Here is a 26008-nt window from a genome sequence, read left to right on the forward strand (position 1 = left end):
AAACCTGCTTCCCCAAGGCGCTGGCCCCCTGAAGCACCTGCAACACAATACAAAAGCCAGTTTCATCCTCTGAACTGTCCCCTGGGTGGTCTCATATAGAAAGGCTCTGCCTCTCTCTCCAGCAGCTTGTCCACATTTCAGCATGCAGCAAACCTGGGCTGAGAGCCTCCTGGGCGTCTGGCCCCAGACGTGATTCTTGCTTTAAAAAAGTCATCTCAGTGGGGCACCTGGGTGTCTCAGTCATTGGGCATCTGCCTTCGGCCCAGGTCATGATCCCAGGGTCCTGGGATCGAGCCCCAAATCCAGCTCTCTGCTCAGGAGGATGCCTGCTTCTCCCTCTCCCACTCTCTCTGCTTGTGTTCCCTCTCTCACTGTGTCTCTCTCTGTCAAAATGGGTAAAATCTTAAAAAAAAAAAAAAAAGAAGAAGAAGAAGAAAGAAAGAAAGAAAGAAAGAAAGAAAGAAAGAAAGAAAGAAAGAAAGAAAGAAACTCATCTCAGCCTGGGAGTTACCATACAACCCCACAGTGCCACTCCTAGGTATATGCCTCAAAGAACTGAAAACATGTCAACACAAAACCTTGTACAGGAATAGCGGCATTATTCATTATAGCCAAAAAGTGGAAACCAACCAGATGTTCATCAGTGGATGGACGGACAAACAAAATGTAATACACCTACACAGCGGGGTGGTATTCAGCCAGAAAAAGCAACAAGGCTCTTACGCACGCTACAGCATGGGGGAAACTTGAAAACAAAATGCTAAGGGGAAGGAGCCAGGCACAAAAGACCTCGTGCTCTATGGTTCCATTTCTGTGAAAGTCCTGAAAGGGAAAATCTACTGATACGGAGAGTAGAGTGGTAGGTTCCCAGCATATGGGAAAGGAATGGTGCAAGGGACGCCCTGTGGGTATGGGGTTTCTTTCTGAGGTGAGAGCAATGTTCTAAACTCAGATGGTAGTGACAGCTTCACAGCTCTGAATGGCTAAAAACCACCGAATCATATACTTTGAAAAGATGCATTTTGTGGTATGTAAATTATCTCAGAAAATTTTTAAGATTTATTTTTTTTAAGTAAGCTCTACACCCCATGTGGGACCCAAACCCACAGCCTTGAGATCAAGAGTTGCACACTCCACTGACAGAGCCAGCTAGGCACTCCTGTCTCCGTTTCTTTTTTCTTTTTTTTTAAGATTTTTATTTATTTATTTGACAGAGATTACAAGTAGGCAGAGAGGCAGGCAGAGAGAGAGAGGAGGAAGCAGGCTCCCCGCTGAGCAGAGAGCCCGATTCAGGGCTTGATCCCAGGAGCCTGAGATCATGACCTGAGCCGAAGGCTGAGGCTTTAACCCACTGTCTCCGTTTCTTAAATAAAAAAAAGAATCTTGAAGTGCAAAGGTTTCAAAACTCATCCCACCCCTTAATTCACTCATCCAACAAGTATCTTTTGAGCCAGACCCCGTTTGCAGGGGTGAACACAATGGACAAGGTCCCCGCTCCCATGGAGCTTACGCTCCGGAGCCCCCATCAGTGAACCAGAGGACGGGAAGCAGGGTGGGGCTAGAGCGTAACAGAGTTGAGAGGTTACTTTTACCAGTGGGTCAAGGAAGGCTGCTCTGAGGCGGTGACATTTGAGCTGATGCCTGAAGGCCAGGAGGGAACCATGCATTCGAGTAACTGGAGGAGAGGGTTCTGGGCATAAGGAGCTACAAGTCCATTCAAAGCCGGGAAGTGCTCCCTGCAAGGCTAGCTCCCCAGCAGACCAGGGGTGTGGTCACACACCGGGTGCAGCAACCCCAACAGGCCCTGAGTCCTGCCTTAGGTTGGGATCTCCCCAAAGACAGGCTTTCTTGCTGCTCCCTCTGAGTCTCCCGAGCCTTAACACAGGGCCCTGAGCAAGCTGGGTTGTCATTGTGGGAATGACTGGTTAGAGGGGGGGCCTTCTCCTGGCCCCCTCTGTCTGGGTCATCCCTTCCCCGTTGGGCAGCTTGAGCTCCGGTCTCTAGCCTGCACAAGATCCCAGGAGATGCCCTGACTCCTGTTTTTTTGTCCCAAGCCCATTCTTCTCTTGGAAGCTGCCAGCTCCTTTCAGCGTGGGGAGGACCTGGGGATGCCTCTGACTCTTTCTGGCTTCCGGGCGCTTCTCCTCTTCCCTGGCTCCTCCAGGAAGAAGATTATCAGGGTGGGGATGTCCTGAGGCAAGACTGTGGGCACAGCAGTGCCCAGCCTGGGGTCCCTCACGTCGCGGTGGCAAGGGGCTGGTCCTCAGCAGCATTTCTCACCACCGGTGGGCGTGGAGGGCAGGCTGGGCTGGCTCATGTCTTACTGCTTAAGCCCTTCCCCTGGTTGGGAGCCAAGCAGCCCCTCCTCTTATCACGGAACCGGAAGGGCCAGAGCCAACACCCTGGCAAGGCCAAGTCAAGGTGATCACGTGTATCCTCGGGGTAAAGCAGAGCACCTGGGCCAGCAGGGTTGGCAGCGTGCCCAAGGTCACACAGCAGACTGGTGGGGCAGGTGCCACGAGGCTCTCCCTCCCCCATTTCACCTTCTACATGGAGCCATCAATGAGTAACCTGGCCATTTCTCAAGCTTCCTGAGGGAGGGTTCCTTAAACTCTCTGAGCTCTTCCTGCATCTCCCCAGGCCTTAGGGAAGTGGGACCCCCTCTCTCACTGGCCTGAATTAACCTCTGAACCCAGGACCAGGGGAGGGAAGATCAAGGAACGACACAATGCTGGCCTTCACCTGGACTGGGAGTCAGAAAACCGGATCCTGATCTATAAAATGAGGGGTAGGTCCTTGCTGCCACTGTAGCAGTTCCTGAACTGACCTCCCACGGTCACCCCAGACCAGCAGGCTCTGCGGCCCCGCCTGGCTGGGGAATCCAGGAGCTGCTGAGCACACTCTCCTGGCAGGGAGGAGGTGAGCACTGGGGAAGGGAGCTGCCAGTGGCGGGAGAAAGATCCCAGGGAGCAAGCAAAACAAGACTGTAAGATCACACTGACTGCACATGCACAGCAGCTGCAGGAGACAGGGCTTACCGTCCTCATTCATAAAGGAGCTAAGTATTCACCCCTGCAAGCTCAGAGGGGCTATGTCTAGGTATTCACCCCTGCAAGCTCAGAGGGACTGTGTGTAAATGCTTTGCCCTGAGCCGCCGCTGCAAAGTGGAGGGTTAGGAGGACCAGTCTTTTTTTTTTTTTCTTTTAAATTTTTAATTTTCAATTGAAGTATAGTCGACATTCGTATTTTATCTGTTTCAAGTGCACAACATAGTGATTGGACATTTCTGTATTCTGTATGCAATTATACATCCTACTACATTTGTGCTGCCAAAGCCGTTTTGACGTTATTATTCCATAATTTTCAATTACCCACGTTCCTGGAAGGGGCCTTTGACCAAACCATTAAGTGACCGAGCCAATTAGTCTATTTCAGTCTGGCTCCGGGATGTATCTGGGACTTCTTTTCCCTTGGCTGCAGTACGCCGTTCTCAAGAAATGTGTTCAGGCTGAGTTTTGGAATGCCCAGACACAGCCTTGCTGAAGCAGCTGAGGAGGGCAGGCCGTTGCTGGGGTGGAGACACAGGCTTTCCTGTGCCACAGCCGTCCCCAGGAAATGGGGCACATCTCCAAGATGGGCTTTGCCCTCCCCAGCCCCAGCTGGTAAGTGGCAGGTTCAAATCATGCCCCAGGGGCTGGCAGGAGATGCAGGAAAGGGCCTTCCCAGGCCAGTTTCCCTCCAGCCTCTCCTTTCTGTTTTCTCATCCCTTCCTGGCTGTCCCTGAGCCCGGGAACAAAAATCTTCCCTGCGGGCATCGAGTGTCCTCCAGAACGATAAGGTGAGAAGGTACAAATGGAAGAGAGGAGAGGCCAAGACGGGGCAGTCCACCGTGACCGTGGCCCTTCCCGCCCTTCCCCAGCCTCCTGCTGCTGCACTGTCATCCCAGCCCTACCTAAGGCTTTATCTCTGGCCTCTGTCTCGGTCTCTGACTCTCTCTCTGTCACGTACCACAACTCCCGCATCAGGCCCCACTAAGTCTCCAGGCCATCCTGTGTGGGGTGACAAGGCAAGCCTTCCTCAAGCATGTTTCCCATCTGGGCGGCAACAGCCAGCACCCCTGGATGGAACAGCAGCTTGGGGCCAAGCGCGGTGCCAGGCACGGGGCCCGCAGCGAGCAGGCTGCCGCACATGCCTTGGGAAGCTCGTCACGGAGCCAGGAGTAGCAGTTATCCCAGGAAGGGTTTGAAGCTGCCAGAGCGCCCGCAGAGGGACCCCTGGGGGCTCATGTTCCAGCCACCACAGCTGTTCCCGCTGGTTCCCAGCCGGGTCTGTGGCCCAGCACCAGCCCTTGTACACACACACACACACACACGCGTGCGCGCGCACACACACACACACACACACTCCCTCTCCCTCTCTCTGTCCTCCACGGAAGCGCAGCGTGGCCTAGGAATTACCAAGATGAAGACCTGGGTTGGAGTCCAGACCCTCGGCTGCTTTCTCACACTCTCTCAGTCCTAGTTTACGTGTGGGTCCAGCAGGCACCATCGCAAAGCCGACCACCCTGGGCCTGTGAGCAAAGGTTGGCTGTCATTTTCTTTTCCCGCAGCTCTCCTGGCCGCGCTCACTTGCTGATCCGACGTCCCACTCCCACAGGGCTGTTTTGTTTGTTTGTTTGTTTTTTAAGATTCTATTTGTTTATTTGAGAGAGAGAGAGCACGAGCCAGCAGGGCTTGGTGGGGAGCAGAGGAGGAGGGGGAAGCAGACTCTCCACTGAGCAGGGAGCCTGAAGCGGGGTCTCGACCCCAGGACCCCGGGATCGGGGCCTGAGCTGAAGGTGGACACTTAACGGATTGAGCCACCCGGGCCCCCTACAGGGCTGGTCATTAGCCACATTCGTCTGGGTCTTTCAGGGCCACAGTGATAACGTGTGACCTCTTCACGACAGTTTGCCCTTGACTTGCGGCGTCCACGCTTTACTGCAGAGTGGTGAGCGAGGTGGTGGAGAGGTCACCCCACCCCGTGTGTGCGCGCTCGATGGGGAGAATAGTGGAGGGGGAGAGGGGGACCTTCTTGCTGTCCCTGAAGTCAGGCCAGCCAGGAGGCTGCCGGGTTCATCTTGTGCAGGCAAAGGAATGGGAAAGAGAGAGTGAGCAATCATGAGAAGCCTGCCGCGTTCGTCACCCGTGGAGACATGGGCATCCCCTCTGCGCCGGGTGCCAGGGAGCGAAGGGAGACTCGAGGCCGGTTGCAGAGGCAGAAATGCACGAAGCTCAGTGGGTCCCCCAAGCTGTCAGCAGGGGAAGGGGGGCCGGGAGAGACCTGAGCAAGCCTCCCCACGACACCACCCTCCTGGCCCTCCTTCTAGTGGCTGGGGTGAAGTGTGGCCGGAGTCCGCATCTTCTTGCTCACACAGAGTTGGGAACAGACAGGGGTCATGATCAGTGATCTCCCCAGCAGATCAGCCTGGAAACAAGAAAAGAGGAAATAATGAACTAATGCTATCGGCAGAGGCCTTCTGATAAAGGAAGTAATCAAAGATGGACCAAAAGGAGAAGCAGAGAGCCAGAGTGGGCAGAGGCATGACCTTCAAGGGAAAGACATAGCTGAGAGCTCTCCCGGGGCCTCCCTCTTTTCCTCAATGTGCTGGAACCTCAGGTCTCCTTGCCACGTGCCCCTACCACCTCTCCAGGTCCAGCTGCCAGAACTTTTCATAATCTGAAAATCTTCTGTTATAACCTCCAGAACCACCTTTGGTTTGTTCCAGAACCACCTTCTTCTTCTTCTTTTGTTTTAAAAGTAGGCTCTATGCCCAATGTGGTGCTTGAACTCACAACTCTGAGATCAAGAGTAGTTCGTTCTGCCGACTGAGGCAGCCAGGCATCCCCAGAACCTTCTTCCTACCCAATGTCCTTCACCCACATTAGCCTTTAAAGAGTGTTTCCAGAAAACACTAGACATCCTTCCCTTCTCAGAGTCTGGTTATTGGGTAGGGCATACCAACGTGATCTTGACGGAGCCCTAAGACATACCATTCACTCGCTCACTCGTGTTCCATTCACTTCCCCTCATTCCTGAGGGGAACAGGACTCAGCCTGCCTGTTGTGGGCTCTTCTGCAGGAAGGTCAACCTCCCAGATACCTCTCATTGGGGACAGCCACAGGGACTCCATTCCAGAAACTTGCAGAGCCAAGATCTCTGCCCAAGGGCCAGGGGGATGGGGTGGAGGAAGGTGCCAAGTTACCCAAATACCTTGGCTGCGGGCTTTGGTTCAGGTGGTTTTAGTTGGCGCCTGTGAAGGGCACTTTGGCCATTCCTGTGTGGGGAGAGTGCACTGCAGCCCTGCTGGGGAGGGGAGAGGTTCGGGTTCCACCCCAGGCCCCACCCCCACAGTTTCCCTGAATACGGCACAGTACCTTGGGATACTCAAATCAGATGCCCCTCACACATCCGTGAGAGAGACCGAAAGACCTCTGTGTATAATAGTTTATGAGTAAACTATTCATTTATTATTTTAAAGGTTTTATTTTTAAGTCCTCTTTCCGCCCATCGTGGGGCTCGAACTCACAACCCCAAGATCAAGGGTCACACGACTCTACTGACTGAGCCAGCCAGGCACCCCTCTACCTAAGCAATTTAAAACTGCTTGTACGTGAAACAGGAGCAGTTACACTTCCTTCAGTGCGTATCCTGGGCCGCCTCTGTGCGGCAGGGACTGCAACCCGAGAAGATGGGGGATACAAGGGATATCACATCTGCAAGCTCCAAGCTAATGACAGAGCTTCTTCCGCAACCCCCTCCCCTCTTCTACCAGAGAGGGGGGGAGGACAAGGAGGGGGCTCTGTATTTGAAGAACCCAGAGCCCCTCCCCTGACTCACGCCTCTACTCCACAGCCTGGCCCAGTCGTTATGGGCCCTCTTCACGTCCACGCTGGCCATCTCGCTGGTGTTTGCCATCATCCCCTTATGCCGAGACGTGCAGGTGCTGGCCTCAGTCATGGCGCTGGCGGGCCTGGCCATGGGCTGCATCGACACCGTGGCCAACATGCAGCTGGTGAGGATCTACCAGAAGGACTCGGCCGTCTTCCTCCAGGTGAGTCCACTCGTGGGCATGGGGCTGGGTGGTGGGAGGCCACGGGGTGCTCCCTGGCCCTGGCCACCTCTCCCGGGCCCCTCTCCGGGGCTAGGTGTCTTTTACTTTAGGCCAGTTGGTGATGCGGTAGGAGACCTGCGGACTCAGTGCAGTGTGGCCACTTCCAGTCATGATCTCTGGACTTGGGTCTCCTCCTCTCTCAAAGGTGGTCATGCTCCCTGTGTGCAGGGTGGTCACGGGAGTCTAGGCGCCCTCCCAGAAGAGGTTCTTCGTGAACCCGAGAGTGCTATGATGGCAAGACGGGAGGGCTTGTTGTTTTCTCGACTCCTTCCCCCTCTCTGTATTTCTCTTCCTGTCCAGCTCTGCCCTTTATCAAGCCCCCATCCTTATGGGGGTGTTAGCTGGTAGATGTTATCATGGGGCCAGCCCCCAGTTGTGGTTAAGATTTGGGAAAGAAGGAAGTGGGAGGGAGGAGAATGGCCACTGTCACCCAAGTTCTCCCAGACCAAGAAGGTCATGGAGAGGAACATCTCTCCTCACCTCTCCTGCTTTCCTATTGCTCCCCAACTCTGGGACCAGGCAGGGGCACAAAGTGGGGGATGGGCACCAGATGGGGCACAAAGGGGGGGATGGGCTAGGAAGCTTGAGCCATCCCCCCCTACCCCTGCCACTTCTCTTCGCTCCTCAGGTTCTCCATTTCTTTGTGGGCTTCGGTGCTCTGCTGAGCCCCCTGATTGCCGACCCCTTCCTGTCTGAGGCCAACTGCTTGCCTGCCAACGGCACAGCCAACAGCACCTCTGGCAGTCACCTGTTCCACGCCTCCAGGGTCCTGGGCCAGCACCATGCCGAGGTGTGGCGTTTGTCCAACCAGTCACTCTCCAAGCTGCCTCCACAGGACAGAGCCGGGACCCGTGTGTCATACGCCTTCTGGATCATGGCCCTGATCAATGTGAGTGCCACGAGGGGAGGGCTGGGTGGGGACAAGTGGACAGTCACACCTACCAGTCCATACCAGCTCCCAGGGTAGACTCTTCTGATTATGAGCAATGTGCTGACCTATGGGAAGGCAAGGGGATGGGAAAACTGACCCCCTCCGGGGAGGTATCTGAAGGCAAAGGGGGGGTCACAGGAGGTCATCTCGAAGGTCCTTGCTGGGGACAATCCATGACTGTGATCTCAAGGGAGATAAAGCCGTGAGCAGGTTTAGCGCAATGGAATCAGGGTCAACTTTCAAGCCATCTGAGACTCCATGGGAAACCAGCTCTTTTCCTCCGAGGCCAGACAAAGCACATCCAGGGGCAGAGCCCTGTATGATGTCAGGCTCTTCCCCAGGGCCCTTAATCGTTGGTGGGATTCTCCTGCACCCTGGTGTGAGGTGGGCTCCTGCGGAGGCTGGGGGATGGACGAGATGACCTCTGAAGGGTCCTGCCTACACCAAGGCTGCCACAGAGCAGAGCGGAGAGGCCACTCACGGTGACTGGGTCAGTTACTAAGGCCGCTCTACTCCCCAGCTGCCGTCCTCCCCATCAGCCTGACTGTCTCTGGTTAGAAACCCCTGGTGCTCTGCAACAGGTTCTCTCAGAGGAGCCCAGGCTGTGGCCAGAGGCACCCCTACCCTCTCTCCAGCTGGGGAAGCACCGTCAGGAGCACCAGCAGCAGACCAGGCCTCCTAGCTGGGGCCCGGCCTGGGCTGGGGGTGCCGATGGAGTACTCCAGGGCACCATTTGCCTGGCTGTGGGCAGAGGACCAGATGGCTTATCATGACTGAGGGCCTCCGTTGGCTTCGGGCAGACTTGTCCCCCCTCCAGGGACAGGCAGGCTGGGTTCAGGCACCCAGCTGCTGTGGGGCCTCAAAGTGACAGGGTACATGTCGCACTGAATGGGGTCTCTGAGATCATCCAGTCCTGCGGAGCCGCAGAGCGGGGGTGGCACACCGTCCCTGGGACCATTGGTGGCTAGTAAGGACCAGATCAGTGGCTAGCAACGCTCTGTCCGGGCTGGAACCCTGGATCCCCGCACAGACCCTCTTCCTCCTGCCTCAGAGTCAGCGCTCATTTTTCCTTTCTTCTCCTTTGTAATTTTCCTTTTATCAGAATCTTCCCTCGGGGCTCTCCAAAACCCAGGCCCCATCTCTTGCTCTTTCCATGTTCTGTCCATGCCGATCATTGCTTTGGAAACAATACAGCGTTGGGCCTGTGGCTGCCAAGGGGGTACCTGCGAGGGGCAGGAGCACTGTCCAAACAATGTCAAAGCTAAGACTCTGGGACCAGGAAGCCGGAAGGTCCAGCTTAAGTGGCAGTCTGTTTTCTGTTGCCCCACGAAGTGCAGACTGGAGGCGCTTGGCTGCAGGATGTCCGGACTTTTATACTGGTTTGTTTCTGAAGATAAACAGTCCAGCCCAGAAGAGAATGGGGCCATGCACGCTTGTGGGCATGCATGTTCACACTCACTCACACACGCACTCGCACAGCCCACCCGCACAGCCCACCCAGCACTCTCTGACTTTGAAGGTGGAGCTCGCCTCCTCTGAATGGGCTTCTCATAAAGGCAGTGTTCCGCAGGGCCAATCCCCCGTGTCGTCCTTCCCACCACGTGCCTCCCTGGAAAGCCCCACTTGCAGTGACCAGGCTCTTTACAGCTGTTTCCCCTTGGCCTTCACTCAGGCCTTCTGCTGCTGCAGGCCTCTGTGTGAGGGTTTCCTGTTTCCCCCATCAGACTGGAGGGAGGGCTTGTCTCCCCCATCAGACCTGGACTCCTGAGGGTGGGGGTCATCTCCTCCCCCTTGGGCCTGATGTATGGTGTTGCCGTGGCGTGTCTGGCCTGGACGCAGCTCTGAGTATGGAGGGAGGCTCCTGCAAGGACAGCACTGCAGGGAGGGGCCAGCACTAGGCTGGTGTTCTTGGAGGGGGCACCCCTGGGAAAATGCCCCCATGCGCCAGCCTGGCTCCAGGGGCGGGGAGGCCCCCTCGCGCCACGTGGGCCCTGCTGCCTCCCGAGTCCACAGTGGCTGCACCCATCAGGGCGGGGCGGGGGGGAGTTGGGGAGGGCCTCTGGGGAGCTTCCGCAGCCCCCCGGGGCTTCCTCTCTTTCCTGAGCGAAGGGAACTGGGAAGAAGCTGCGGCAGGAAGCAGAGGTCAGACTTGATGAAGAGCTTCCTGGAGGCGGGGGAGCTTGGATGCAGGCAGGGCACCCGAGGGAGGCGGCGGAGGCTTCTCCAGGCAACCACAGAGGCAGGAGACACCGCTCATTGCTCTGGGGGTTCCCGAAACCCCAGTGGCTTAGTGGGACTAGCCGCACGCGGAACACCGGGCTTGTGTGTACATGCTGCTCGGAGCCTGCATCAAAAGCAGCGCCTGTCTCCGCTTTCCAGTTTGGACACGAGGCCCCTGAGGACAGGCTCTGTACCTCCTCGGAATAACCTCAACCAGACAAGCCCCGAGGGGGCCTTGGCCCTGGACACAGTCAGGGCGCCCAGGCTCCCCTCCCACTCTGCCCCACATCGGCCATGTGACCAGGCACTAAGGTTCTTGGGGTCTGTAGCTTCCGGTTCTGATCTCCTCCCATTGCAACAGGTCATGACTGAGTCATAACTTTGAGCCTCATCTGGAAAATGGGCAAGGTAAACAAAAGCAAGCTGTCTTTGTAAAGTGTCAGTTGATGTCCCGGCACGAAGCAGTGTGGGGGCACCATTCAGGGTAAGGATCTTAGAAACGAGTTTATCTCTGGCCCCTCTCCAGGACCAGAGCCCTGGTACGAGTCCGAGTCTGGCGTGGGACAAGGAGCTGTCTGCCAGAAAACGGATGTGGTTAAGGCTGGGCCGCAATTAAACCAGTCTGCGCTGGTTCAACACACCTTGGCCCCCTTGGCCTGGGACAGTGTATTTCCCAGGTGGACACCCCGGGGAAAGAGCGGTCTTCCATCAGGACTGTGCAGACGCTCGCTGTTCGACCGTGTGGTGGTGTCTGCAGCGGGCCAGGCTCAGGAAGGGGCCCACCTGCCAGGAACAGGGCTCTCCTGACCCTCTGTCCACCCCCCAGCTCCCGGTGCCCCTGGCCGTGCTGTTTCTGCTGTCCAAAGAGCGGCTGCTGGCCTGCTGCCCCCAGAGGACACCCCTGCTCCTGTCTGCCGATGAGCTGGCACTGGAGACGCAGCCTCCCGAGAAGGAAGATGCCTCCTCCCTGTCCTCAAAGTTTCAGCCACACCCAGGTGGGGGCTCTAACGACCTTTGCCGCCCACAGCCCCACACCGAGGCTGCCCTGGTGTCCCCTTCCCCCGGAGGATGAGCATAGATCCCATCCTGGGTAATGGTGGCTGGAAACAGGCCATGGCACTGCTGGCTGGCGAGAAAGGGCTGGAGCGACCCTGCCGAAGCGTGCGGGTTCGGGTTGCCATTCAACAGCCCCAGCCTCTCCTCTGCCTAGACCGGCCTGCGTGACCTGGGCCGAGTTACTGGATCACTCAGAGGCTTGCCTCCACCAGGACTGAGAGGGCCGTCCCTAACAGGTGGTGGAAGTTAGTAGAAGGTGGGAGGCGTACGTGGTCCCCATTCTGCCAGGCTCTCTACCTGCCAGCGGCTTCCCCGGGGCCTGCAGGGGGGGAAGGAGCAGGAGCTGAAATTCACCCTCGTCCTTGTGTCTCCTCCAGGCCACAAGGACCTGTTCAGCTGCTACCAGAGGAAGAATTTCAAAGGAGCCCCTTGTTCCTTCTTCGCCATCCACATCACAGCGGCCCTGGTCCTGTTCATGACCGACGGGCTGACGGTGAGCCTGCCCTCCTCCCGGGAGACTCCAGCTCGGGGTAGCAAGAGAAAGAGCCAAGCATCGTGGTTTCCTAAAGGCCTCACCTCTAGTACAGTGGATTCAAACATTTATGCTAAATGGGGGAGACCGTCTGCAGAATTGTTCGCAGCCCCTTGGTACTATCTCTTCTGTCCTAGCCCATTGTCTTTATTTTCCTTAACTCTGTGGCTAGGGGCTTCTCTGGTTTGTTCCCAAGGGTGGGCTACCCACATTTGTTTAAAGGAGCAGAGCCCAGGGGCGCTTGGGTGTCTCAGTCGGTGAAACGTCTGCCTTCGGCTCAGGTCATGATCCCAGGGTCCTGGGATGGAGCCCTACATCGGGCTCTCTGCTCAGCAGGGAGTCTCCTTCTCCCTCTGGCCCTCTCCCTTTCCCCCCACCGCTTGTGCACATACACTCTCTCAAATAAACAAAAAAATCTTAAAAAAAAAAAATAAGTAAAGGGGCAGAGCCCTATTTCTCCAGGTAGAGGTCACGCCGTGTAAACCCGAGGGCACTCTGCTTCCTGGAACCCATTCCAAACCCCAGCTTCTCAAGCCGTGTGGTAAACAAGTGACAGGCAGGGCCGGGCCCAGCTCCGTGAGCCACAGGGGCCTCTGCTACTCTAGTTAGTGTCTGTCCTCAGAAGTCTCGTAGGATTCGGTCGGGGTCCTTCTGAACGGCTGACCGAATTAACGGACTGCCATATCAGGGTCTCTCCAAAGAGAAGGCCCCAGGAGACAGATGGCCCAGGGGGAAATACACGTGCTAGCCCCAGTTGACTTCCAACTCTCTGTGTGACCTTGGGCAGCTCACTTCTCTCTGCCGCCTCATCCGTCAAATGAGACACTCTGACACCCCTTTTGTTCAGCTGTGGTACCCTTCCTTACTGTGGCATCCTCATAAATAAGACATGTGGTGGAAGTCTGCTCTGTTGGAGGGACGGGGAGAAGTGCCCACGTGCCCAGACCTCCCGGGGCCCCCTGTGGAGACCCAGAGACACCCCCTCCCCAACCCCGCCACTGCCTCGCTTGGCCTGCCCCTCAGGACAGGTGCAGTCTGTAAGCTGTGGCATGGCATGGGTCCTGTCCTCAGCTCAGGCCTGCATGTGTCTAGCTATCCTGGCTCCAAACCCCCCTTTGACTGAGGCTCTAGGAGCAGGACCAGTTCTTCTTCAGCCCTCAGCACACCTGCCTCCACCCTGGGTTTCCTTTTCTGAGGGTCCAGCTGCCCCGCAGGTGTGCTCAGTAGGGCCTGTCTCTCCACAGGGCGAGTATTCAGCCTTTGTGTACAGCTATGCAGTGGAGAAGCCGCTCTCTGTGGGGCACAAGGTGGCTGGTTACCTCCCCAGCCTCTTCTGGGGCTTCATCACCCTGGGTCGGCTCATCTCCATTCCCATCTCTTCCAAACTGAAGCCAGTCACCATGGTTTTCATCAATGTGGTAAGTGGCCTCCTATCACTTCCTGGAAGCACAGGAGGGCTATTTATTCCTGGCCCCCTGCTGCCCCAGGACATTTGCTCAGGACTGGACTCTGCCAGCAGAGCAGGAATGTAGTAGATGGAGGAAAGCAGAAGTGAGAGGCGCTGGTGAGGAAGGGATGGAAATCCAGAAGGTGGAGCATCTCCGTGTGACCTTGGTAAAACCTCTTTCCCTCTCTGATTCTCTGATTTTATACCCATAAAAGAAAGGGGCTATAAGAGGTGGTTACTGCTGTGAATGAAGCAGATCCCAGGGCACAACCTGCCAAGGGTACAAGGGAAGCAGTTGCAGGCCTTGGTCCTCCTGTGTCCTCTTGGCGCCCAGCTGGTCAGAGCCCCATGGCCACCCGAATCACCATCTCTGGGCTGGAGCCCCACAATCTACATTTTGAAACTCTCCCAGATGACTCTTTGTAGCCAGACTAGAAGGTAGGATGGGATTCAGGGAACTGGCCTGCCTCGATGGCTGGGTGTCCGGGCCCAAGCATTCAGACCTTGGACCTGAGTGTGTCCATGTCAGCATCTATGATGAAAGGTCTAGATTACAGATTCCTGTAAGGTCATCTAGCCCAGCCTCCCTTCCAGGGCTCTAGTCACTTCTGTAACATCCCCTCTAGGGGTCCACAATCTGCTTACATACCTGCAGTGACCAGGAACTCATCCCTTTCCAGGTAGCCAAATCCACTGTCAAAAAGTACTTCCCTGCGTTGAGTTTCCAGCGGAAAGGGGGTCAGGAAATAATGCTGGGGCTACAGAGACCAGAGACCATGAGCTGCAAGAAAGGCCTTATAATTGGCCTTGTGCTGGTCGATGACCTCTAAGAAAGAAATTTACATTCACCGTAGATGGGAGGTAGTGTGGGCAGAAGCGAAACTCAAGAGGGAGAGGGAGACAGGAAGTGGAGGTGTGACTGTGGCAAATATTTCTGAGCTGGAGAGAGTTCTGCTTGACAGGAGCCTGTGTGTAGGCAGAGGAGAAGGGGAGGAAGCTTGGGAGGAGGGGTCTGGGCAGATGCCATTGTTAGAGAGGAAGGCCCCGGGGTGGGCATGGGGACAGACTGCAGTGGAGAAGGGAGCGTGAAGCTTAGTGAGGAGGAGGCCGAGGTGGTGCGCCAGGGAAGGAGCAGCTCCTGGGGTGGAAAAGAGTCGGGGTACATGTGCTCCAGGTGGCCAGCCTCTGCGAGACCCAAGGTCAGCTGCTTAGACAGAGGACAGTGGGGTGGGACTCTGAGTCTAGGGGGAGAAGAGCATCTGAAGCCCCCATATGACTTAGCCATTGATGATAAAAAACGCACCTGCACTACTGGTTTTTTAAAAGGAAACTCCTATTCCTGGGCCCAGCCCAGGCTTCATGAACCGCAGTGTCCGGGGAGGGAACCTAGCGATCTATACATTTAACCAACACCCCAGGGGTTTGTGTCATCAAGCAAGTGTGGGAAAACACCATCCTAAAGCACATGACTCCCAAATGCATTACCGGTGCTTTTGCAAAAGACAGATTCGGCCCCTCCCCCAGAGATTCGGACTGGGGTGCAGAGAGAGGAGCCATGGCACCTGGATCGTTTTCAGGGCCTTTCCGCTGCCTTTGGTGGGTCACCATTCCACAGCCTTAGGGTTACCATTCCACAGCCCTGAGTGAGTTTCCTGGCTCCGCACCTGCCCAGTGACTGTCCTATAGTCACTGCGACTTCTTCCGAGCGGTCCTCTCATGTTTAAATTCATGGTCACCCTGCTGCCTGTTCTCCTGGGTCTCCACGACCACTTCCCGGTGAATGAACAGCCATAGGGGAAGTTCGGCTAGGGAAGAAGATGGGCAGGGGAGGGTCGGGATGAGGGCGGCCGGCAGGTGGCAAGCGGGCTGCGTGGGAGGAGGGCTGCCTGGCGGAGCTGCTAGCTGGCCCTGGCCGTGCTCAGGATTTTGTCACCCAGGCTAAAAGAAGAGAGGTGTTTTTCAAACTCCCCCAAGTCTAGGGATTTTCAGGGTGACTCTTCATGGCTTTCCTGTAAATTTCCTGCAATTTCAAATCTGATTTGAAAATGGGGTGGCCAGGCAGCAGGGGGGCCAGGAATAGCATCTTCAAAGCCCTGGTTCTGCCCCAGGCATGCAAGTTGGGAACTGACTTTCCAGAAGGGGCCAGTGCCACGGTGGCACGGAGGGGGGAATGGTCCGGGCAGAGGCCACTGCTGGTTGAAAGGCCCAAGGGTGAAGTTAACTGGGTAACTGGGAGGGAGCATGGTGGGCAGGGTCAGCGACAGGGAGCAGGGAGGACAGGTTGGGGCAGCAGACGTGGGCTAGATCCTGCAAAAGGCCTTGTAAGCCAGGTTTGGGGTTTTATTCAAAGTGGGAGTAAGGCAGGCCTTCAGTAGGTGTTAGGCAGGGAGTGGACATGATCTGCTTTGTATTTCAAAAACATACTCCCCTGTCCTGGGTGAGAGTCGATCAAGGAAGGAGACGGTGAGGAGCCCGTCTCGAAGTCCACACATGAGAGGCTGCGGCCGGATGAGGGTGGTCAGGATGGGTTTGGAGAGGTCCAAGAGTCTACCTTTTATTTGGGTGGAGTTGGTAGGATTTGCCCTGGCCTGAATGTAGGAGGGGAGGGAATAAGGAATTGAGGACTACCTTAGATACAGGGCCTGTCTGCTGCACCCACATCACTGATGTTGGGGGTCAGGGGGAAGAGTCGGTTTGGGGGAGGAAAGGCCAAGTTCCGTTCGGACAATCATGTCAGCCAGCCAGTCACCCATCAAAGGGGTGGTATTTCGTGCCAGGCTGGAGCTCTGGACACAGGTCGTGGCTGGAGGGATGAGTTTAAGAGACTGGGCGTAGAGATATTTGAAACCATGGCGCTGGACCAGCAGGAAATGCAGACAAAGAAGAGCCAGGGGAGTCTGGGGCCGCGCCAACGTTGAAAGATTGAGCAGAGGAGGAAGAAAGAGCAGTGAGGCTGCGGGGCCATTTTATGTGCCAAGGAAATACATTATATTTGGAACCTTAACTATGTCTACTGCTTTCGCATTTTTACTGCATGAGAGAAGTCTTTCGCTTCGCTTCTCCGTTGTGAAGAGAGTGTGTCTCCATCAGCCGCCATTTGCTGTGAACCCCCTCGGGGACAAGCTGACAAGGCCTCTGAGCCACAGTCTGAGACTGAGATCTTGCACAGAGACTGGGGGGCTGGTAAAGAAGGGTGAAGGGTAGGGCGCTCGTGGGTGGCAGTTGCTGACTTCGTTCCTCCAGCTGGAGCACGTCCCTGGAATCTGCCTGGGGAGGGTGACCATCCCTTCCCTGTGCCCAGGCTCATTTCATCTGTCAATCAGCCAGGGTCGGGGTGGGGCTGGAGGTGGTTTCTTACATATCTTCTACGCTCAAAACACAAATACTAGGAGTGAGCGTTGTCTGAAGACTCACAGTTTAAGAGCCCCTGTGCTGCTGTCATTTCTCTAGCACTCTCCAGGGGAGCTTTGGTAACCAATTCTGCAGACTAGGGGCCTAGAATCAGAGAGATCAAGGACCTCAAAGCCCCAGACTTGGTACTTACACCTGGATCTTCTGCCTCCAGACCCAAGCTGCCTGTTTCTTCCCAGCGGAATTTTTTTCCCCCCCACGGGAATTTTGCATAGAAGGTATTCAGTATTGGGACGCCTGGGTGGCTCAGTGGGTTAAGCTGCTGCCTTCAGCTCAGGTCATGATCCCAGGGTCGTGGGATCAAGTCCCGCATTGGGCTCCTTGCTTGGCAGGGAGCCTGCCTCTCTCGCTGCCTCTGCTGCCTCTCTGTCTGCTTGTGTGTACTCTCTCTCTGACAAATAAATAAAAAAAGAAAGAAAGAAAGTATTCAATGTTGACATAAAAGCATTTTTAAGGGATTTAGAAAAAGCGTGACTTAACAAAACAATGCCCATGTGACAGAGACCCTTTCTGAACTAGAAAGATCTCTGGTCCCTGAGTCCACATCCCAGGGACCTCTAACCCCAAGCAGGAATCTGGTCACAGGAGTCTGAGCCTTGGGTGAGGGGAGCCAAACTGCCACGGCCACCGACCCTCTTCCTGGGAGGTCCTCCTGGGTCCCCAGAGGGTGGGGACCCCACCATCCACCCCTACTACCGCCCCCAGCCCTGCCAGCTTCTCCTGTTACTCCTGGGCTTCCTCTGCGAGCTCACGGCTTTTGGGGCAAGAGAAGCAGCACGTCTTCGTGAGGAGTGGAGGGCAGAGAGCTGATGGCTTGGCTGGAAGTCCCCGTGCTCACAGATAAGACCTTGGGGACAGGAGGTACTGCCTCGCCAAGCGCTTCTTGAGTGTGACGGCAGCCGTCTGCCCACCGGTCTGGACGGCTCCTTCGCCGCCCCCTCCCCCAGCCGCCGCCCTCCGTTCAGTTCCCAGGGCTTCCTCCGCGGAGCCCAGCCTGGGGAAGGTGCAGTTCCCACAGAGTCCACGGGGAGGCGTCGTGGTCACACAGCGCCGCCCTGGGGTCAGCGTGGCCCTTTCCAAGTCAGGAACCCGAGGCCCCGCTCTTCCCAGTGGCTAACAGCCTCCGTCCTTGCTGTCGAAGGTCGGCGTGGTGATGACGTTCCTGGTGTTTCTCGTGTTCTCCTACAACGTCGCCTTCCTGTTCGTGGGGACAGCCAGCCTGGGCCTGTTCCTCAGCAGCACGTTCCCCAGCATGCTGGCCTACACGGAGGACATTCTGCAGTACAAAGGTGGGTGGGCAGGGGTGCAGAGCCCCGAGCGTCCTCCCTGGCTGGGTGCCACGTCCTCCCCGCCCCCCCCCCTTTCCGTGGTATATTCCGGCTCCTTCGCTGCTCTACCCCCTCCCCGAAATGCAGGTCCCCCACTAACCTCCGAACTGGGCTGGGAGCCGCTTCACAGTTGGGCCTGCGCTGACCTCCGTGGCTTCCCCCATGCAGCCTTACACCTGGGTCCCCTGACTTCGGGGCCCTGAGAAGCAGTAAGCTTCTCTTTCCTATTTTCTGTTTCCCGTGGTAATGCCTGCTGACCCGCCCCTGGCGATCATGGCTGTGCTGGAAATTCCGAGTCCCAAGACCAGGGCAGTGATGGCATTGGAAAGGGGTTGATCACTGCTCAGTGACAGCACCTCCTGGCTCCACTGTGCTTTTGGGTGTTTTTGGAAGCCTAGAGGAGTGGAACAGCGGCTCTGCACTTGACTTGGGGTTGTGACGATGGGCTTCTTTGATGTCAGAAACCTCAAATTCTCTCCACTAATCTCCCTCCTCTTTCTGTAGCCTCCCAGCTGCATACAGCAAAATATCTTTTCTTAAAATGAGTTAATTAAAAATAATTATGTTTTGAACACTTAATGTTACCCATAGAAGCCACTAGAGTGCCCTAGGGTGTCGGAAAACCAATGTCAAAGAGGAGTGATTTCTTTAGGGGAGGAGTGGTGGGGTTGGGGGGTGGGGGCAGAGTCATAGAGCCAAGACCAATTCAGCTACCCACAGTAACAAGAGATGGGAGGCCTGGGTCCTTGAAATTTAAGGATGATCTCCAAACCCCAAGTGAGTAAATGACGCAGAAAAAGAACGTGGGTATCCCACGTCACACGGAAGATCCCAGAGTTCTAAGTGGTCAGCTAGTGTTAGAGTCTAGGAGCTCCTGGCTGGTTCTGTCCGTACAACATGCAACTCCTGACTCCGGAGTTGTGAGTTCAAGCCCCACCTTGCTTGGGCGCAGAGCCTACTTAAAAAGAAATTAATGAATGAACTAAGCCAAATGGAATAACAGTAATAATAACACCAGTTGGTATTGGTTGATTCTGCCTGCAAATGATCTCTCAAATCCATTTTCTCCTCTCTCGCCATCCCTGCCTTAGTTCAGGCCTTTCCCAGCAGGTGCCTGCTTGGAATCCTCCACGGTGCCCAGCTTTTCCCAGTTTCTGATGGCCTGCCTCCCTGCCTTGGCAGGTCTTGGCCTGTCCCCTTCGCATTTGCCTCCCTCAGTGGCTCTCAGTGCTGCCCCCACATTACAATCACCTGGAGCACTTCCACAACGTTCGATGGAACGGATCCAGAGCCGCTGGGGGCTCTGAATTGCAGCCGGGCTGGGACCACTTGGGAGGCCGTCCCCCACACTGCTTCGGAGGGCTCCCTGCGAAAGAGAGCTGGCCGCGGCCTTCCTGACTTCCTGGGGGGCTCTTTTCCTTTCTCACGCCTCTTCCTGTCCCGCTGCCTCTCAGGGCCTGCATGCTAGCCATGGTGAATGACCTGCTGTTCTCTTCCTGGAGTGCCCACTCTGCCCTGTCCCTGCCCACCCCTTCTGGAAGCTTCTCTGAACTCCCCCTGGAAAGCTGTACCCCTCCCCGTTGTACCTGCCTCAGCTTCTGTATCTGTGTCCTCTCTTCGATGACATGCTCCCTGCGGGCCCTGGAACGTCAGTCTTGCCTGCACACTTTCGGGCTTTGTGATCTTGTACGATTCCCTTTTCTTCCCCTTTCTGAGCCTCAGTTTTCTCATCTACAAAATGGGGCGCACATACTTACCTGGAGGATTGTTTGTGCATTTGAGGAAATGTAGAACACTTGACTTAGCAGCTTAACGGCCGCTCAATCTACATGTTAACTCTAGTCCCCTGAGTCCTCTTGGTGTTCAGCTCGGCACCTGATGCACAGAAAGTACTAGAAGGTTTTCGAGTGAATGAGTAGAATAGACGTGGATGCTACTGGAATTCAGAGAAGGGAGTGACCGGTGTAGAATCCACACACAGCTTCACGGAGTTGATGGGATGGGAGCTGGCCCAGGATCCGGAAAGGCAGAAGGAGAAAGGAAAGGCATTCCAGGGAAGGGTGGGGGGCGGTGAACAGGGTGACAGCAAAGCCAGAGAGAGAAACAAATACAAGCCAGTCTGCAAGAAGACCTTGATGCCCATAGTCGACAATGACGATCTCTGTTTTATTCAAAACCCACTAAGCGAGATCGTGAGCAGGGGTGAGAGGTGGCTGAGCTCTCTGCAGGGACAGGTTATAAAGGGCCCTGCAAACCCTGGGAACTTGATCCTGAAGGCAGCGTTGAATGGGTGAGGCTGACAGCTGGTGGGGTCTCGAGGGTTCGCTGTGCACCCTCACAAGGCTAAGCACATCCCTATACTGCATAGGACCTTCCAGAGGGCAACCCTGTGGAGGTGTTTGTGCCCATTTTACAGAAGGAAACTGAGGCCTAGAGAAGGGAGAGAACGGGCCTAAGGTCATAAGGCTAGTAGCTGACACCGTGGGGCCTGGGGCCTGAGCCGGACTGGGAAGCTTAGACTTGGAAGGTCTGTGCCATGTTGCCGGAGGGAGCAGAGGTGGGGTCATCAGTGCGGTGCCGGGGCAGGGAGGCCATCCGTCTGCCCAGGGCAGGTCAAGAAAGCTTTCTGGAAAGGCAGGTGGCAGTCAAATTGGGAAGGACCCTTCCTAATGCCAGGCTGAGCAACTTGGAATTCGCCCCCAAGGTAAACCTGAGGACTTCAAGGTTCTAGAACCGTGAAAACGTCGTGACAGCAGGACCCAAGCACTCCTGCAGCCAAGTTAAGGGCCAGAGTGTGAGAAATCTGAGAAATCCGAAGTAGTCTTCTCAGGCCGTCGCACCATTTCCCGGAGTCTTCCAGCAATAACTGGGGTTATACCAGCTGACTTCTGTCTCTTTAATTTGCGTTTACTGACCCAAACCCTTCTCTTCGGGTTAGGCTGTGCGACCACGGTGCTGGTGACAGGGGCCGGAATTGGCGAGATGGTTCTCCAGATGCTGGTTGGCTCGGTATGTGGGGAAGCTCGAAGGGAAGGGGCCAGCATTTGGGGGGACCTCCTCCGAGCGGGCGGGAGGCTGCAGCCAGCAGCTGTCCCTTCCCTGAGGGTCCCGCCCAGCAGGCAGGGCCCCCTCTGTGACCTGTTTGTGCCTCTGAGCCAGCTTTGAAAGTTCGAGCTTCCGAATGTGGGACTTGGAGATGGGAAGGCATGGATGGTCCGGTCCAACGCAAACACCAGGCCTGTCTGGGAGCGCGGCCAGCGGGGCCCCGTGGGAACGTTCGTTAGCTCCCAGAGCCTGGGATGGGATTGATGGAGTCAGGAGTTCGTTTCCCCTCCCCTTCTCATTCCACTGTCCCTACCCCACCTCTCCTAGCCTTTGGCCACCCTCCACCGGGCCCAGCTGTCCTGCCCAAGTCCCGCCCCGATCAAGGGCCAGCCCTCCCACTTCTCTTCAGATAGACCCATGTCTCATCTGCTCACCAGGGGGACAAAAATCTGTTATTTATTAAAGAGTATAAGGCATATATATTGATATAATTGTCATTGTCCTTCTTCCAAAGGGGGTTACTGAAGGTCAGGTAAATTAGCAACTTGCCCTCCGTCAGTCCGACTTCTAATAAGTAACAGGACGCTCAAGCCTAGGTCTCTCGGTCTCCCACATGCCCTAATCACAGCCCTCCTTCTCTCTTCTGGTACCCTGCCCGGAGCGGGGAGGGCTGCGTCGAAATGACGTGATGTCTGGGGTTTGCTTCAGTGTAATCTAGGGAAGAAGTGGGGCGGGGAGGGGGAGTACAGAGGAAGTTGGTGCTAATTGTTCAAGTCAGGTGATGGGTCCCTGGGAGCTCCATAAGCTCCTTCGGCCTCTGCTTTACATTTTCCATGATAAAGGGACACCCATAAAATCCTCTGCAAAGTCTGATTAGGACTTGTGCATAGAGAAACCCTATGCTCAGACTTTTAAGGAGGAGATGGAGATTTCCAGAAGATCCCAGACAAGAGCCAGCAGGGACGGCAGGGGTCATGGGATCCAGCCCCTGCCTCAGAGCAGGATTTCTGCCTCCTCCAGAAATAGAACCTTGAAGCGAGGCCGAGGTGGCCCTCCCGCCCATGACCTGCCCATCGGGGTGGTGACAGGGCTGCAGCTGACAGGGGTTCAGGGAGAGCTGCTTCCTGCTGTGCCCCTTTCATGCGATGGTGTGACGGTCTGTGTCTGTTCTCCCCTCTGGCAGATATTCCAAGCTCAGGGCAGCCATAGTTTCCTGGTCTGCGGCGTGATCTTTGGTTGCCTGGCTTTCACCTTCTATGTCTTGCTCCTGTTTCTCCACAGGATGCATCCTGAGCTCTCATCGGGTAAGGAAAGAATCTGTGTCTACGCAAGAGGAGGAAAACCGGGGGGAGGAGGGAGCCGTGAGAGATGCCCCAGATCTTAGCTTGCCACGAATGCTATTCTGTTCCAAGTCAAATGCAAGGAAATGTTTATTTTTCTACAGCTTCCTTTCCCCCTCTTCCTGCTTTGCCGTGCGATTGTGTGCGCTGGACGCTTAGGGCAGGAGGGAACGGGATAGGCTGACTCATGCCTTCTCCAGGAGGAGAGGGCCATGGATTGTGAACTTGGCTTCCTGCGTCCCACCAAGCCAAGGGACCACGGGCCAAGAATCTCTTTCCAGCCCGTGCGGGGCCCTGAAAGGCAGAGTCTGCCTCCTCGGCTGGAACGCGGCCCAGAAGCCTAATTGGCCATCTCTTTGCAGTTTAGGATTTTGACTTTTGTCCAGATTTCTTTTCCAAAAAGAGGTCCTTCGGGCCAAGCGGCAAAGGAAAGCTCCTTCAGGGCAGAGACGCCTCCTAAGAATAGTTTCGGTTCCTGGAGACCCCAGGCAGAGGAGTCCCAAAGCTATTTTCATACCCCCGAGCCTCCCTGCCTCCCGGCCTTTCTGCCCAGAGATCTCAAGGCCCCAGCAAGCGTATCAGCTCTGCCTGGAGTCAGTTCTTAAGAGAGCATGCCCAGGCAGAGCCCTCATCCTCTCCATAGAAGAAAAAAAAAATCACAAAAAAAGTGGAAAAGGTATCTGTAGTCCTCTCTCTCGCAGGCGGCCACTCAGTTTAAAGGCCCAGAAGACCGATGGGAGGCCCCCACTTGGCACTTGGCTGTGGCCTTGCTCCCCAGGTGGCAGGTTCCTAGCCTAGCGCTAAGCAGGAGCCTTCATTCAGGTTCGAGAAATGTTTGCCAAATTTGCAAGGAGCGACACCCATAGAGTTCCCTATTCGTGGGAGACAAAAAGTAACCTCTCTTCCCCAAGCCCACGCTAGTCTCAACAAACTGCCTCCACCAATGGTTACTGGTTCTGGTTTGCCAGAACTAGGGAGTCTGTCTTTGGACTTGGCTCCCTGCCAAGCTGTAGAAGGGATAGAGAAACAAAAGCCCGGGAAAGCGTTCAGAAGTAATCGTTGCTGCCGACTACCTGTTTTTTTCTCTCGTAGCTCCTACCCAGGACAAAGCCCTAGGGATGGAAAGCTCAGAGTGCTACCAGAGGTAAAGCTGGGTGAAGGGGCCGGGCGAGACCGCCAGGCCCTTGGGCGCCAGCACAGACCGAAGTGTTCCAGACAGCGGGGGGAGGCCGTGGGGGCATCTCCCCATGGCTTGGCTCGGATCTTCTCCACTAATCCTTGGTTGGGTAGAAGAGATTAAATTGACTTCTGGTACCTGGATCCTCCTGCGGCAAATCATTAGAAGTTTATGGGATGGATATTCAAGTTCCCTTTCTCTTCCCTGGTTTGGACCTTTGGTCAGAGCTGTCCGGGACACCCAGATGGGAAGGAGGAAGACAGCCACACGCTTCACTCCGTCGGTCCCCTCTTGCATGGACCATGTCCCACCTGGGTTTGAAGATCACTTTTAGTTGAAGTTTGGAAGGATAAGTTGAAGTTGTAAAGTTCAAAGATCATGGCTAGATGTAAATATATTTTAAATTGGTCGAAGACAAACCCCAAGCTCTTCCCTGGCATGCTCAAAGGGTGTATGTGCTTTTTTTGTTTTTGAGAGTCTGAGGTCCCTCGGATTGTGGTTGCTGCTATCAGTAGTTCATTTAACATCCAAACATCATAAGGAAAAGTTAGATCTTGCTATCTTTGGGACACTAATTCAGGGGTATGCTGGGCTAGCTCAGACTTGCCTTGTTAAAATTTCATTTCGAGAGCTGGTTGTTACACACAGCCATTATTCAAAATGAAATTGCAGAAACTTACAACTAATTACATTAAAAACAAAGGTCATAACCACTCAAAACTCATCACTTCCTTGAGGGTTTTTTTTTTTTTTTTTTTTTATCTGTCTTGCATCTGTATATCGGAAAGGTGTGCTTCTGAGCATCTGTTTCCGACAGCACTTTCAGGGATCACATGTTTGGTGGCTGGAGATCGGCCACACGGGAATATTCATCCCACAGAAACCGGTAAAGGCTATGATCCTGGCTCTTCTTCTGCGCCCCCCCGCTGGCCCCCCATGAGCCCACTGTTAAACATCCACCAGCATACCACTGCTAACCACCAATGCTAACCGCCCCGAAGTTTCTGGGAGAATGGGATGAAGATTCTGTTTTTCTGGACTGCACTTCTAGAAGGTGGAAAAACAGCACCAGAATTTCTCCAAAATATCTAATTTTAACTTTCCATCGTTTATAGAGGGGAAAAAAAGCTCTTTGTACCGTGTCAGCTTGTTTTCCTTTAACAAAAAGCCGGGACTGCGGAGCCATTCAAACGGTGCGGCACACCCGAGGAGGCCTCTTGCCCTGAGCGAGTCCCATGGTAATGCAGAGGGTGTCCCCAGCCTGACACTGGGAAAGGGCTGAGAGCACCGAGGCGGCCATAGGTAGGGAGATGGCTGTCAGAGCAAGTGTACATTCGTTTACCTGCAGGTTCTCTGTGTCGGTACAGATGTACGGGTATGAACAGGGACAGTGCATCGAGGTTCTCAGCAGCGGGTGTAAGCAGCGCGCCCCGCACGGACAGGTGTCTCCCAGATCTGTAGCATCTGTCCTGAGAGCCAGCCCCACTGGCACCCTGTGTGCTGGTGGGACTCCAGGGGGAGCCAGCCTGGTGGGGGCGTCCGCCTCCCCCTCCAGCTGCGTACATGACCCTGGGCACACAGATCACGGACGCTCTTCCGGCCTGGCTTTTTTTTTTTTTTTTCCTTTCTTTTTTTTAAATCTAAGTGACATTTCTAAAAGCACGTACCCTACCTCAAAGGACTTCTGTAAGAAAGTGGCTTTGTTTGAAGCAACGATGATATGGCTGACAGAGAAACTGCTTCGTCAACGTTAGCAATTTTTATTCTTAAAACCTCCTCATTAGCAGCTTCAGAATTGTTCCTAGGGTTGGCACATATTTATTGTAAGTCAGATCCAAATTCATTTTGAAAGCTGAGGGTCTAGGGGTGTTGTGTTAAGAAGATCTCTAAGTACTTTGATGGCTGCCAGACTTAAATTTGCACTCGAACTGGAGGGATCACTGACCTGGACACAAAAGAAAGCAGTTGTATTTTTCTTGTGGTTTTTCAAAAACAACAACAAAATCCTTCCTTTTGATACAGGTTTAGAAGAATCACTGGCTTTATCTAAGGTGTCATGATTAATTTAAGGATATAGAAAACAAGATTGAAACAAATCTAAGTGTACCTTTCCTGAAATAAAATATTTTAAATTTAATAAGTGTGGTATCCATTACGGACAATGGATTCTTTTATATGGAGCCCAGAAACAAATGACCAAATATTTCCCGAAGAGTGGCCTCCCTCAAACCATAGGTTCACATGGCTGATATTTTAGAAGAAGCAAAACTCTTAGGAGTGAGAATCACTGTTCCCTTCTATATATAATCAGAATAAGGGAAGGCAGATATGTTTTTATACCACACTTCAAAATCAGTTTCAGAGCAAG

General features: G+C 54.8%; 1 protein-coding gene across 2 annotated transcripts in view; it reads left to right on the plus strand.

Annotated features, from left to right (window-relative positions):
• Positions 1-25777, plus strand: part of MFSD4A (major facilitator superfamily domain containing 4A) — a 29669-nt gene extending 3892 nt beyond the window's left edge. The window contains exons 2-10 of one of the 2 annotated variants that reach the window (XM_047705517.1): positions 6895-7093; positions 7782-8042; positions 11131-11299; positions 11738-11853; positions 13137-13310; positions 17892-18039; positions 21017-21087; positions 22405-22427; positions 23556-23633. In XM_047705517.1, the coding sequence (XP_047561473.1) occupies positions 6895-7093; positions 7782-8042; positions 11131-11299; positions 11738-11853; positions 13137-13310; positions 17892-18039; positions 21017-21087; positions 22405-22416 (1150 nt within the window). In that variant the 3' untranslated portion in view covers positions 22417-22427; positions 23556-23633. Of the gene's footprint in view, positions 1-6894; positions 7094-7781; positions 8043-11130; positions 11300-11737; positions 11854-13136; positions 13311-17891; positions 18040-21016; positions 21088-22306; positions 22428-23555 lie in introns of both variants that reach the window. The other variant, XM_047705516.1, reaches the window with a different exon arrangement.
• The last annotated feature ends 231 nt before the right edge of the window (positions 25778-26008 follow it).

The sequence above is a fragment of the Lutra lutra genome, chromosome 15 (genome assembly GCF_902655055.1).
Source record: "Lutra lutra chromosome 15, mLutLut1.2, whole genome shotgun sequence".
NCBI classification, from domain to species: Eukaryota; Metazoa; Chordata; class Mammalia; order Carnivora; family Mustelidae; genus Lutra; species Lutra lutra.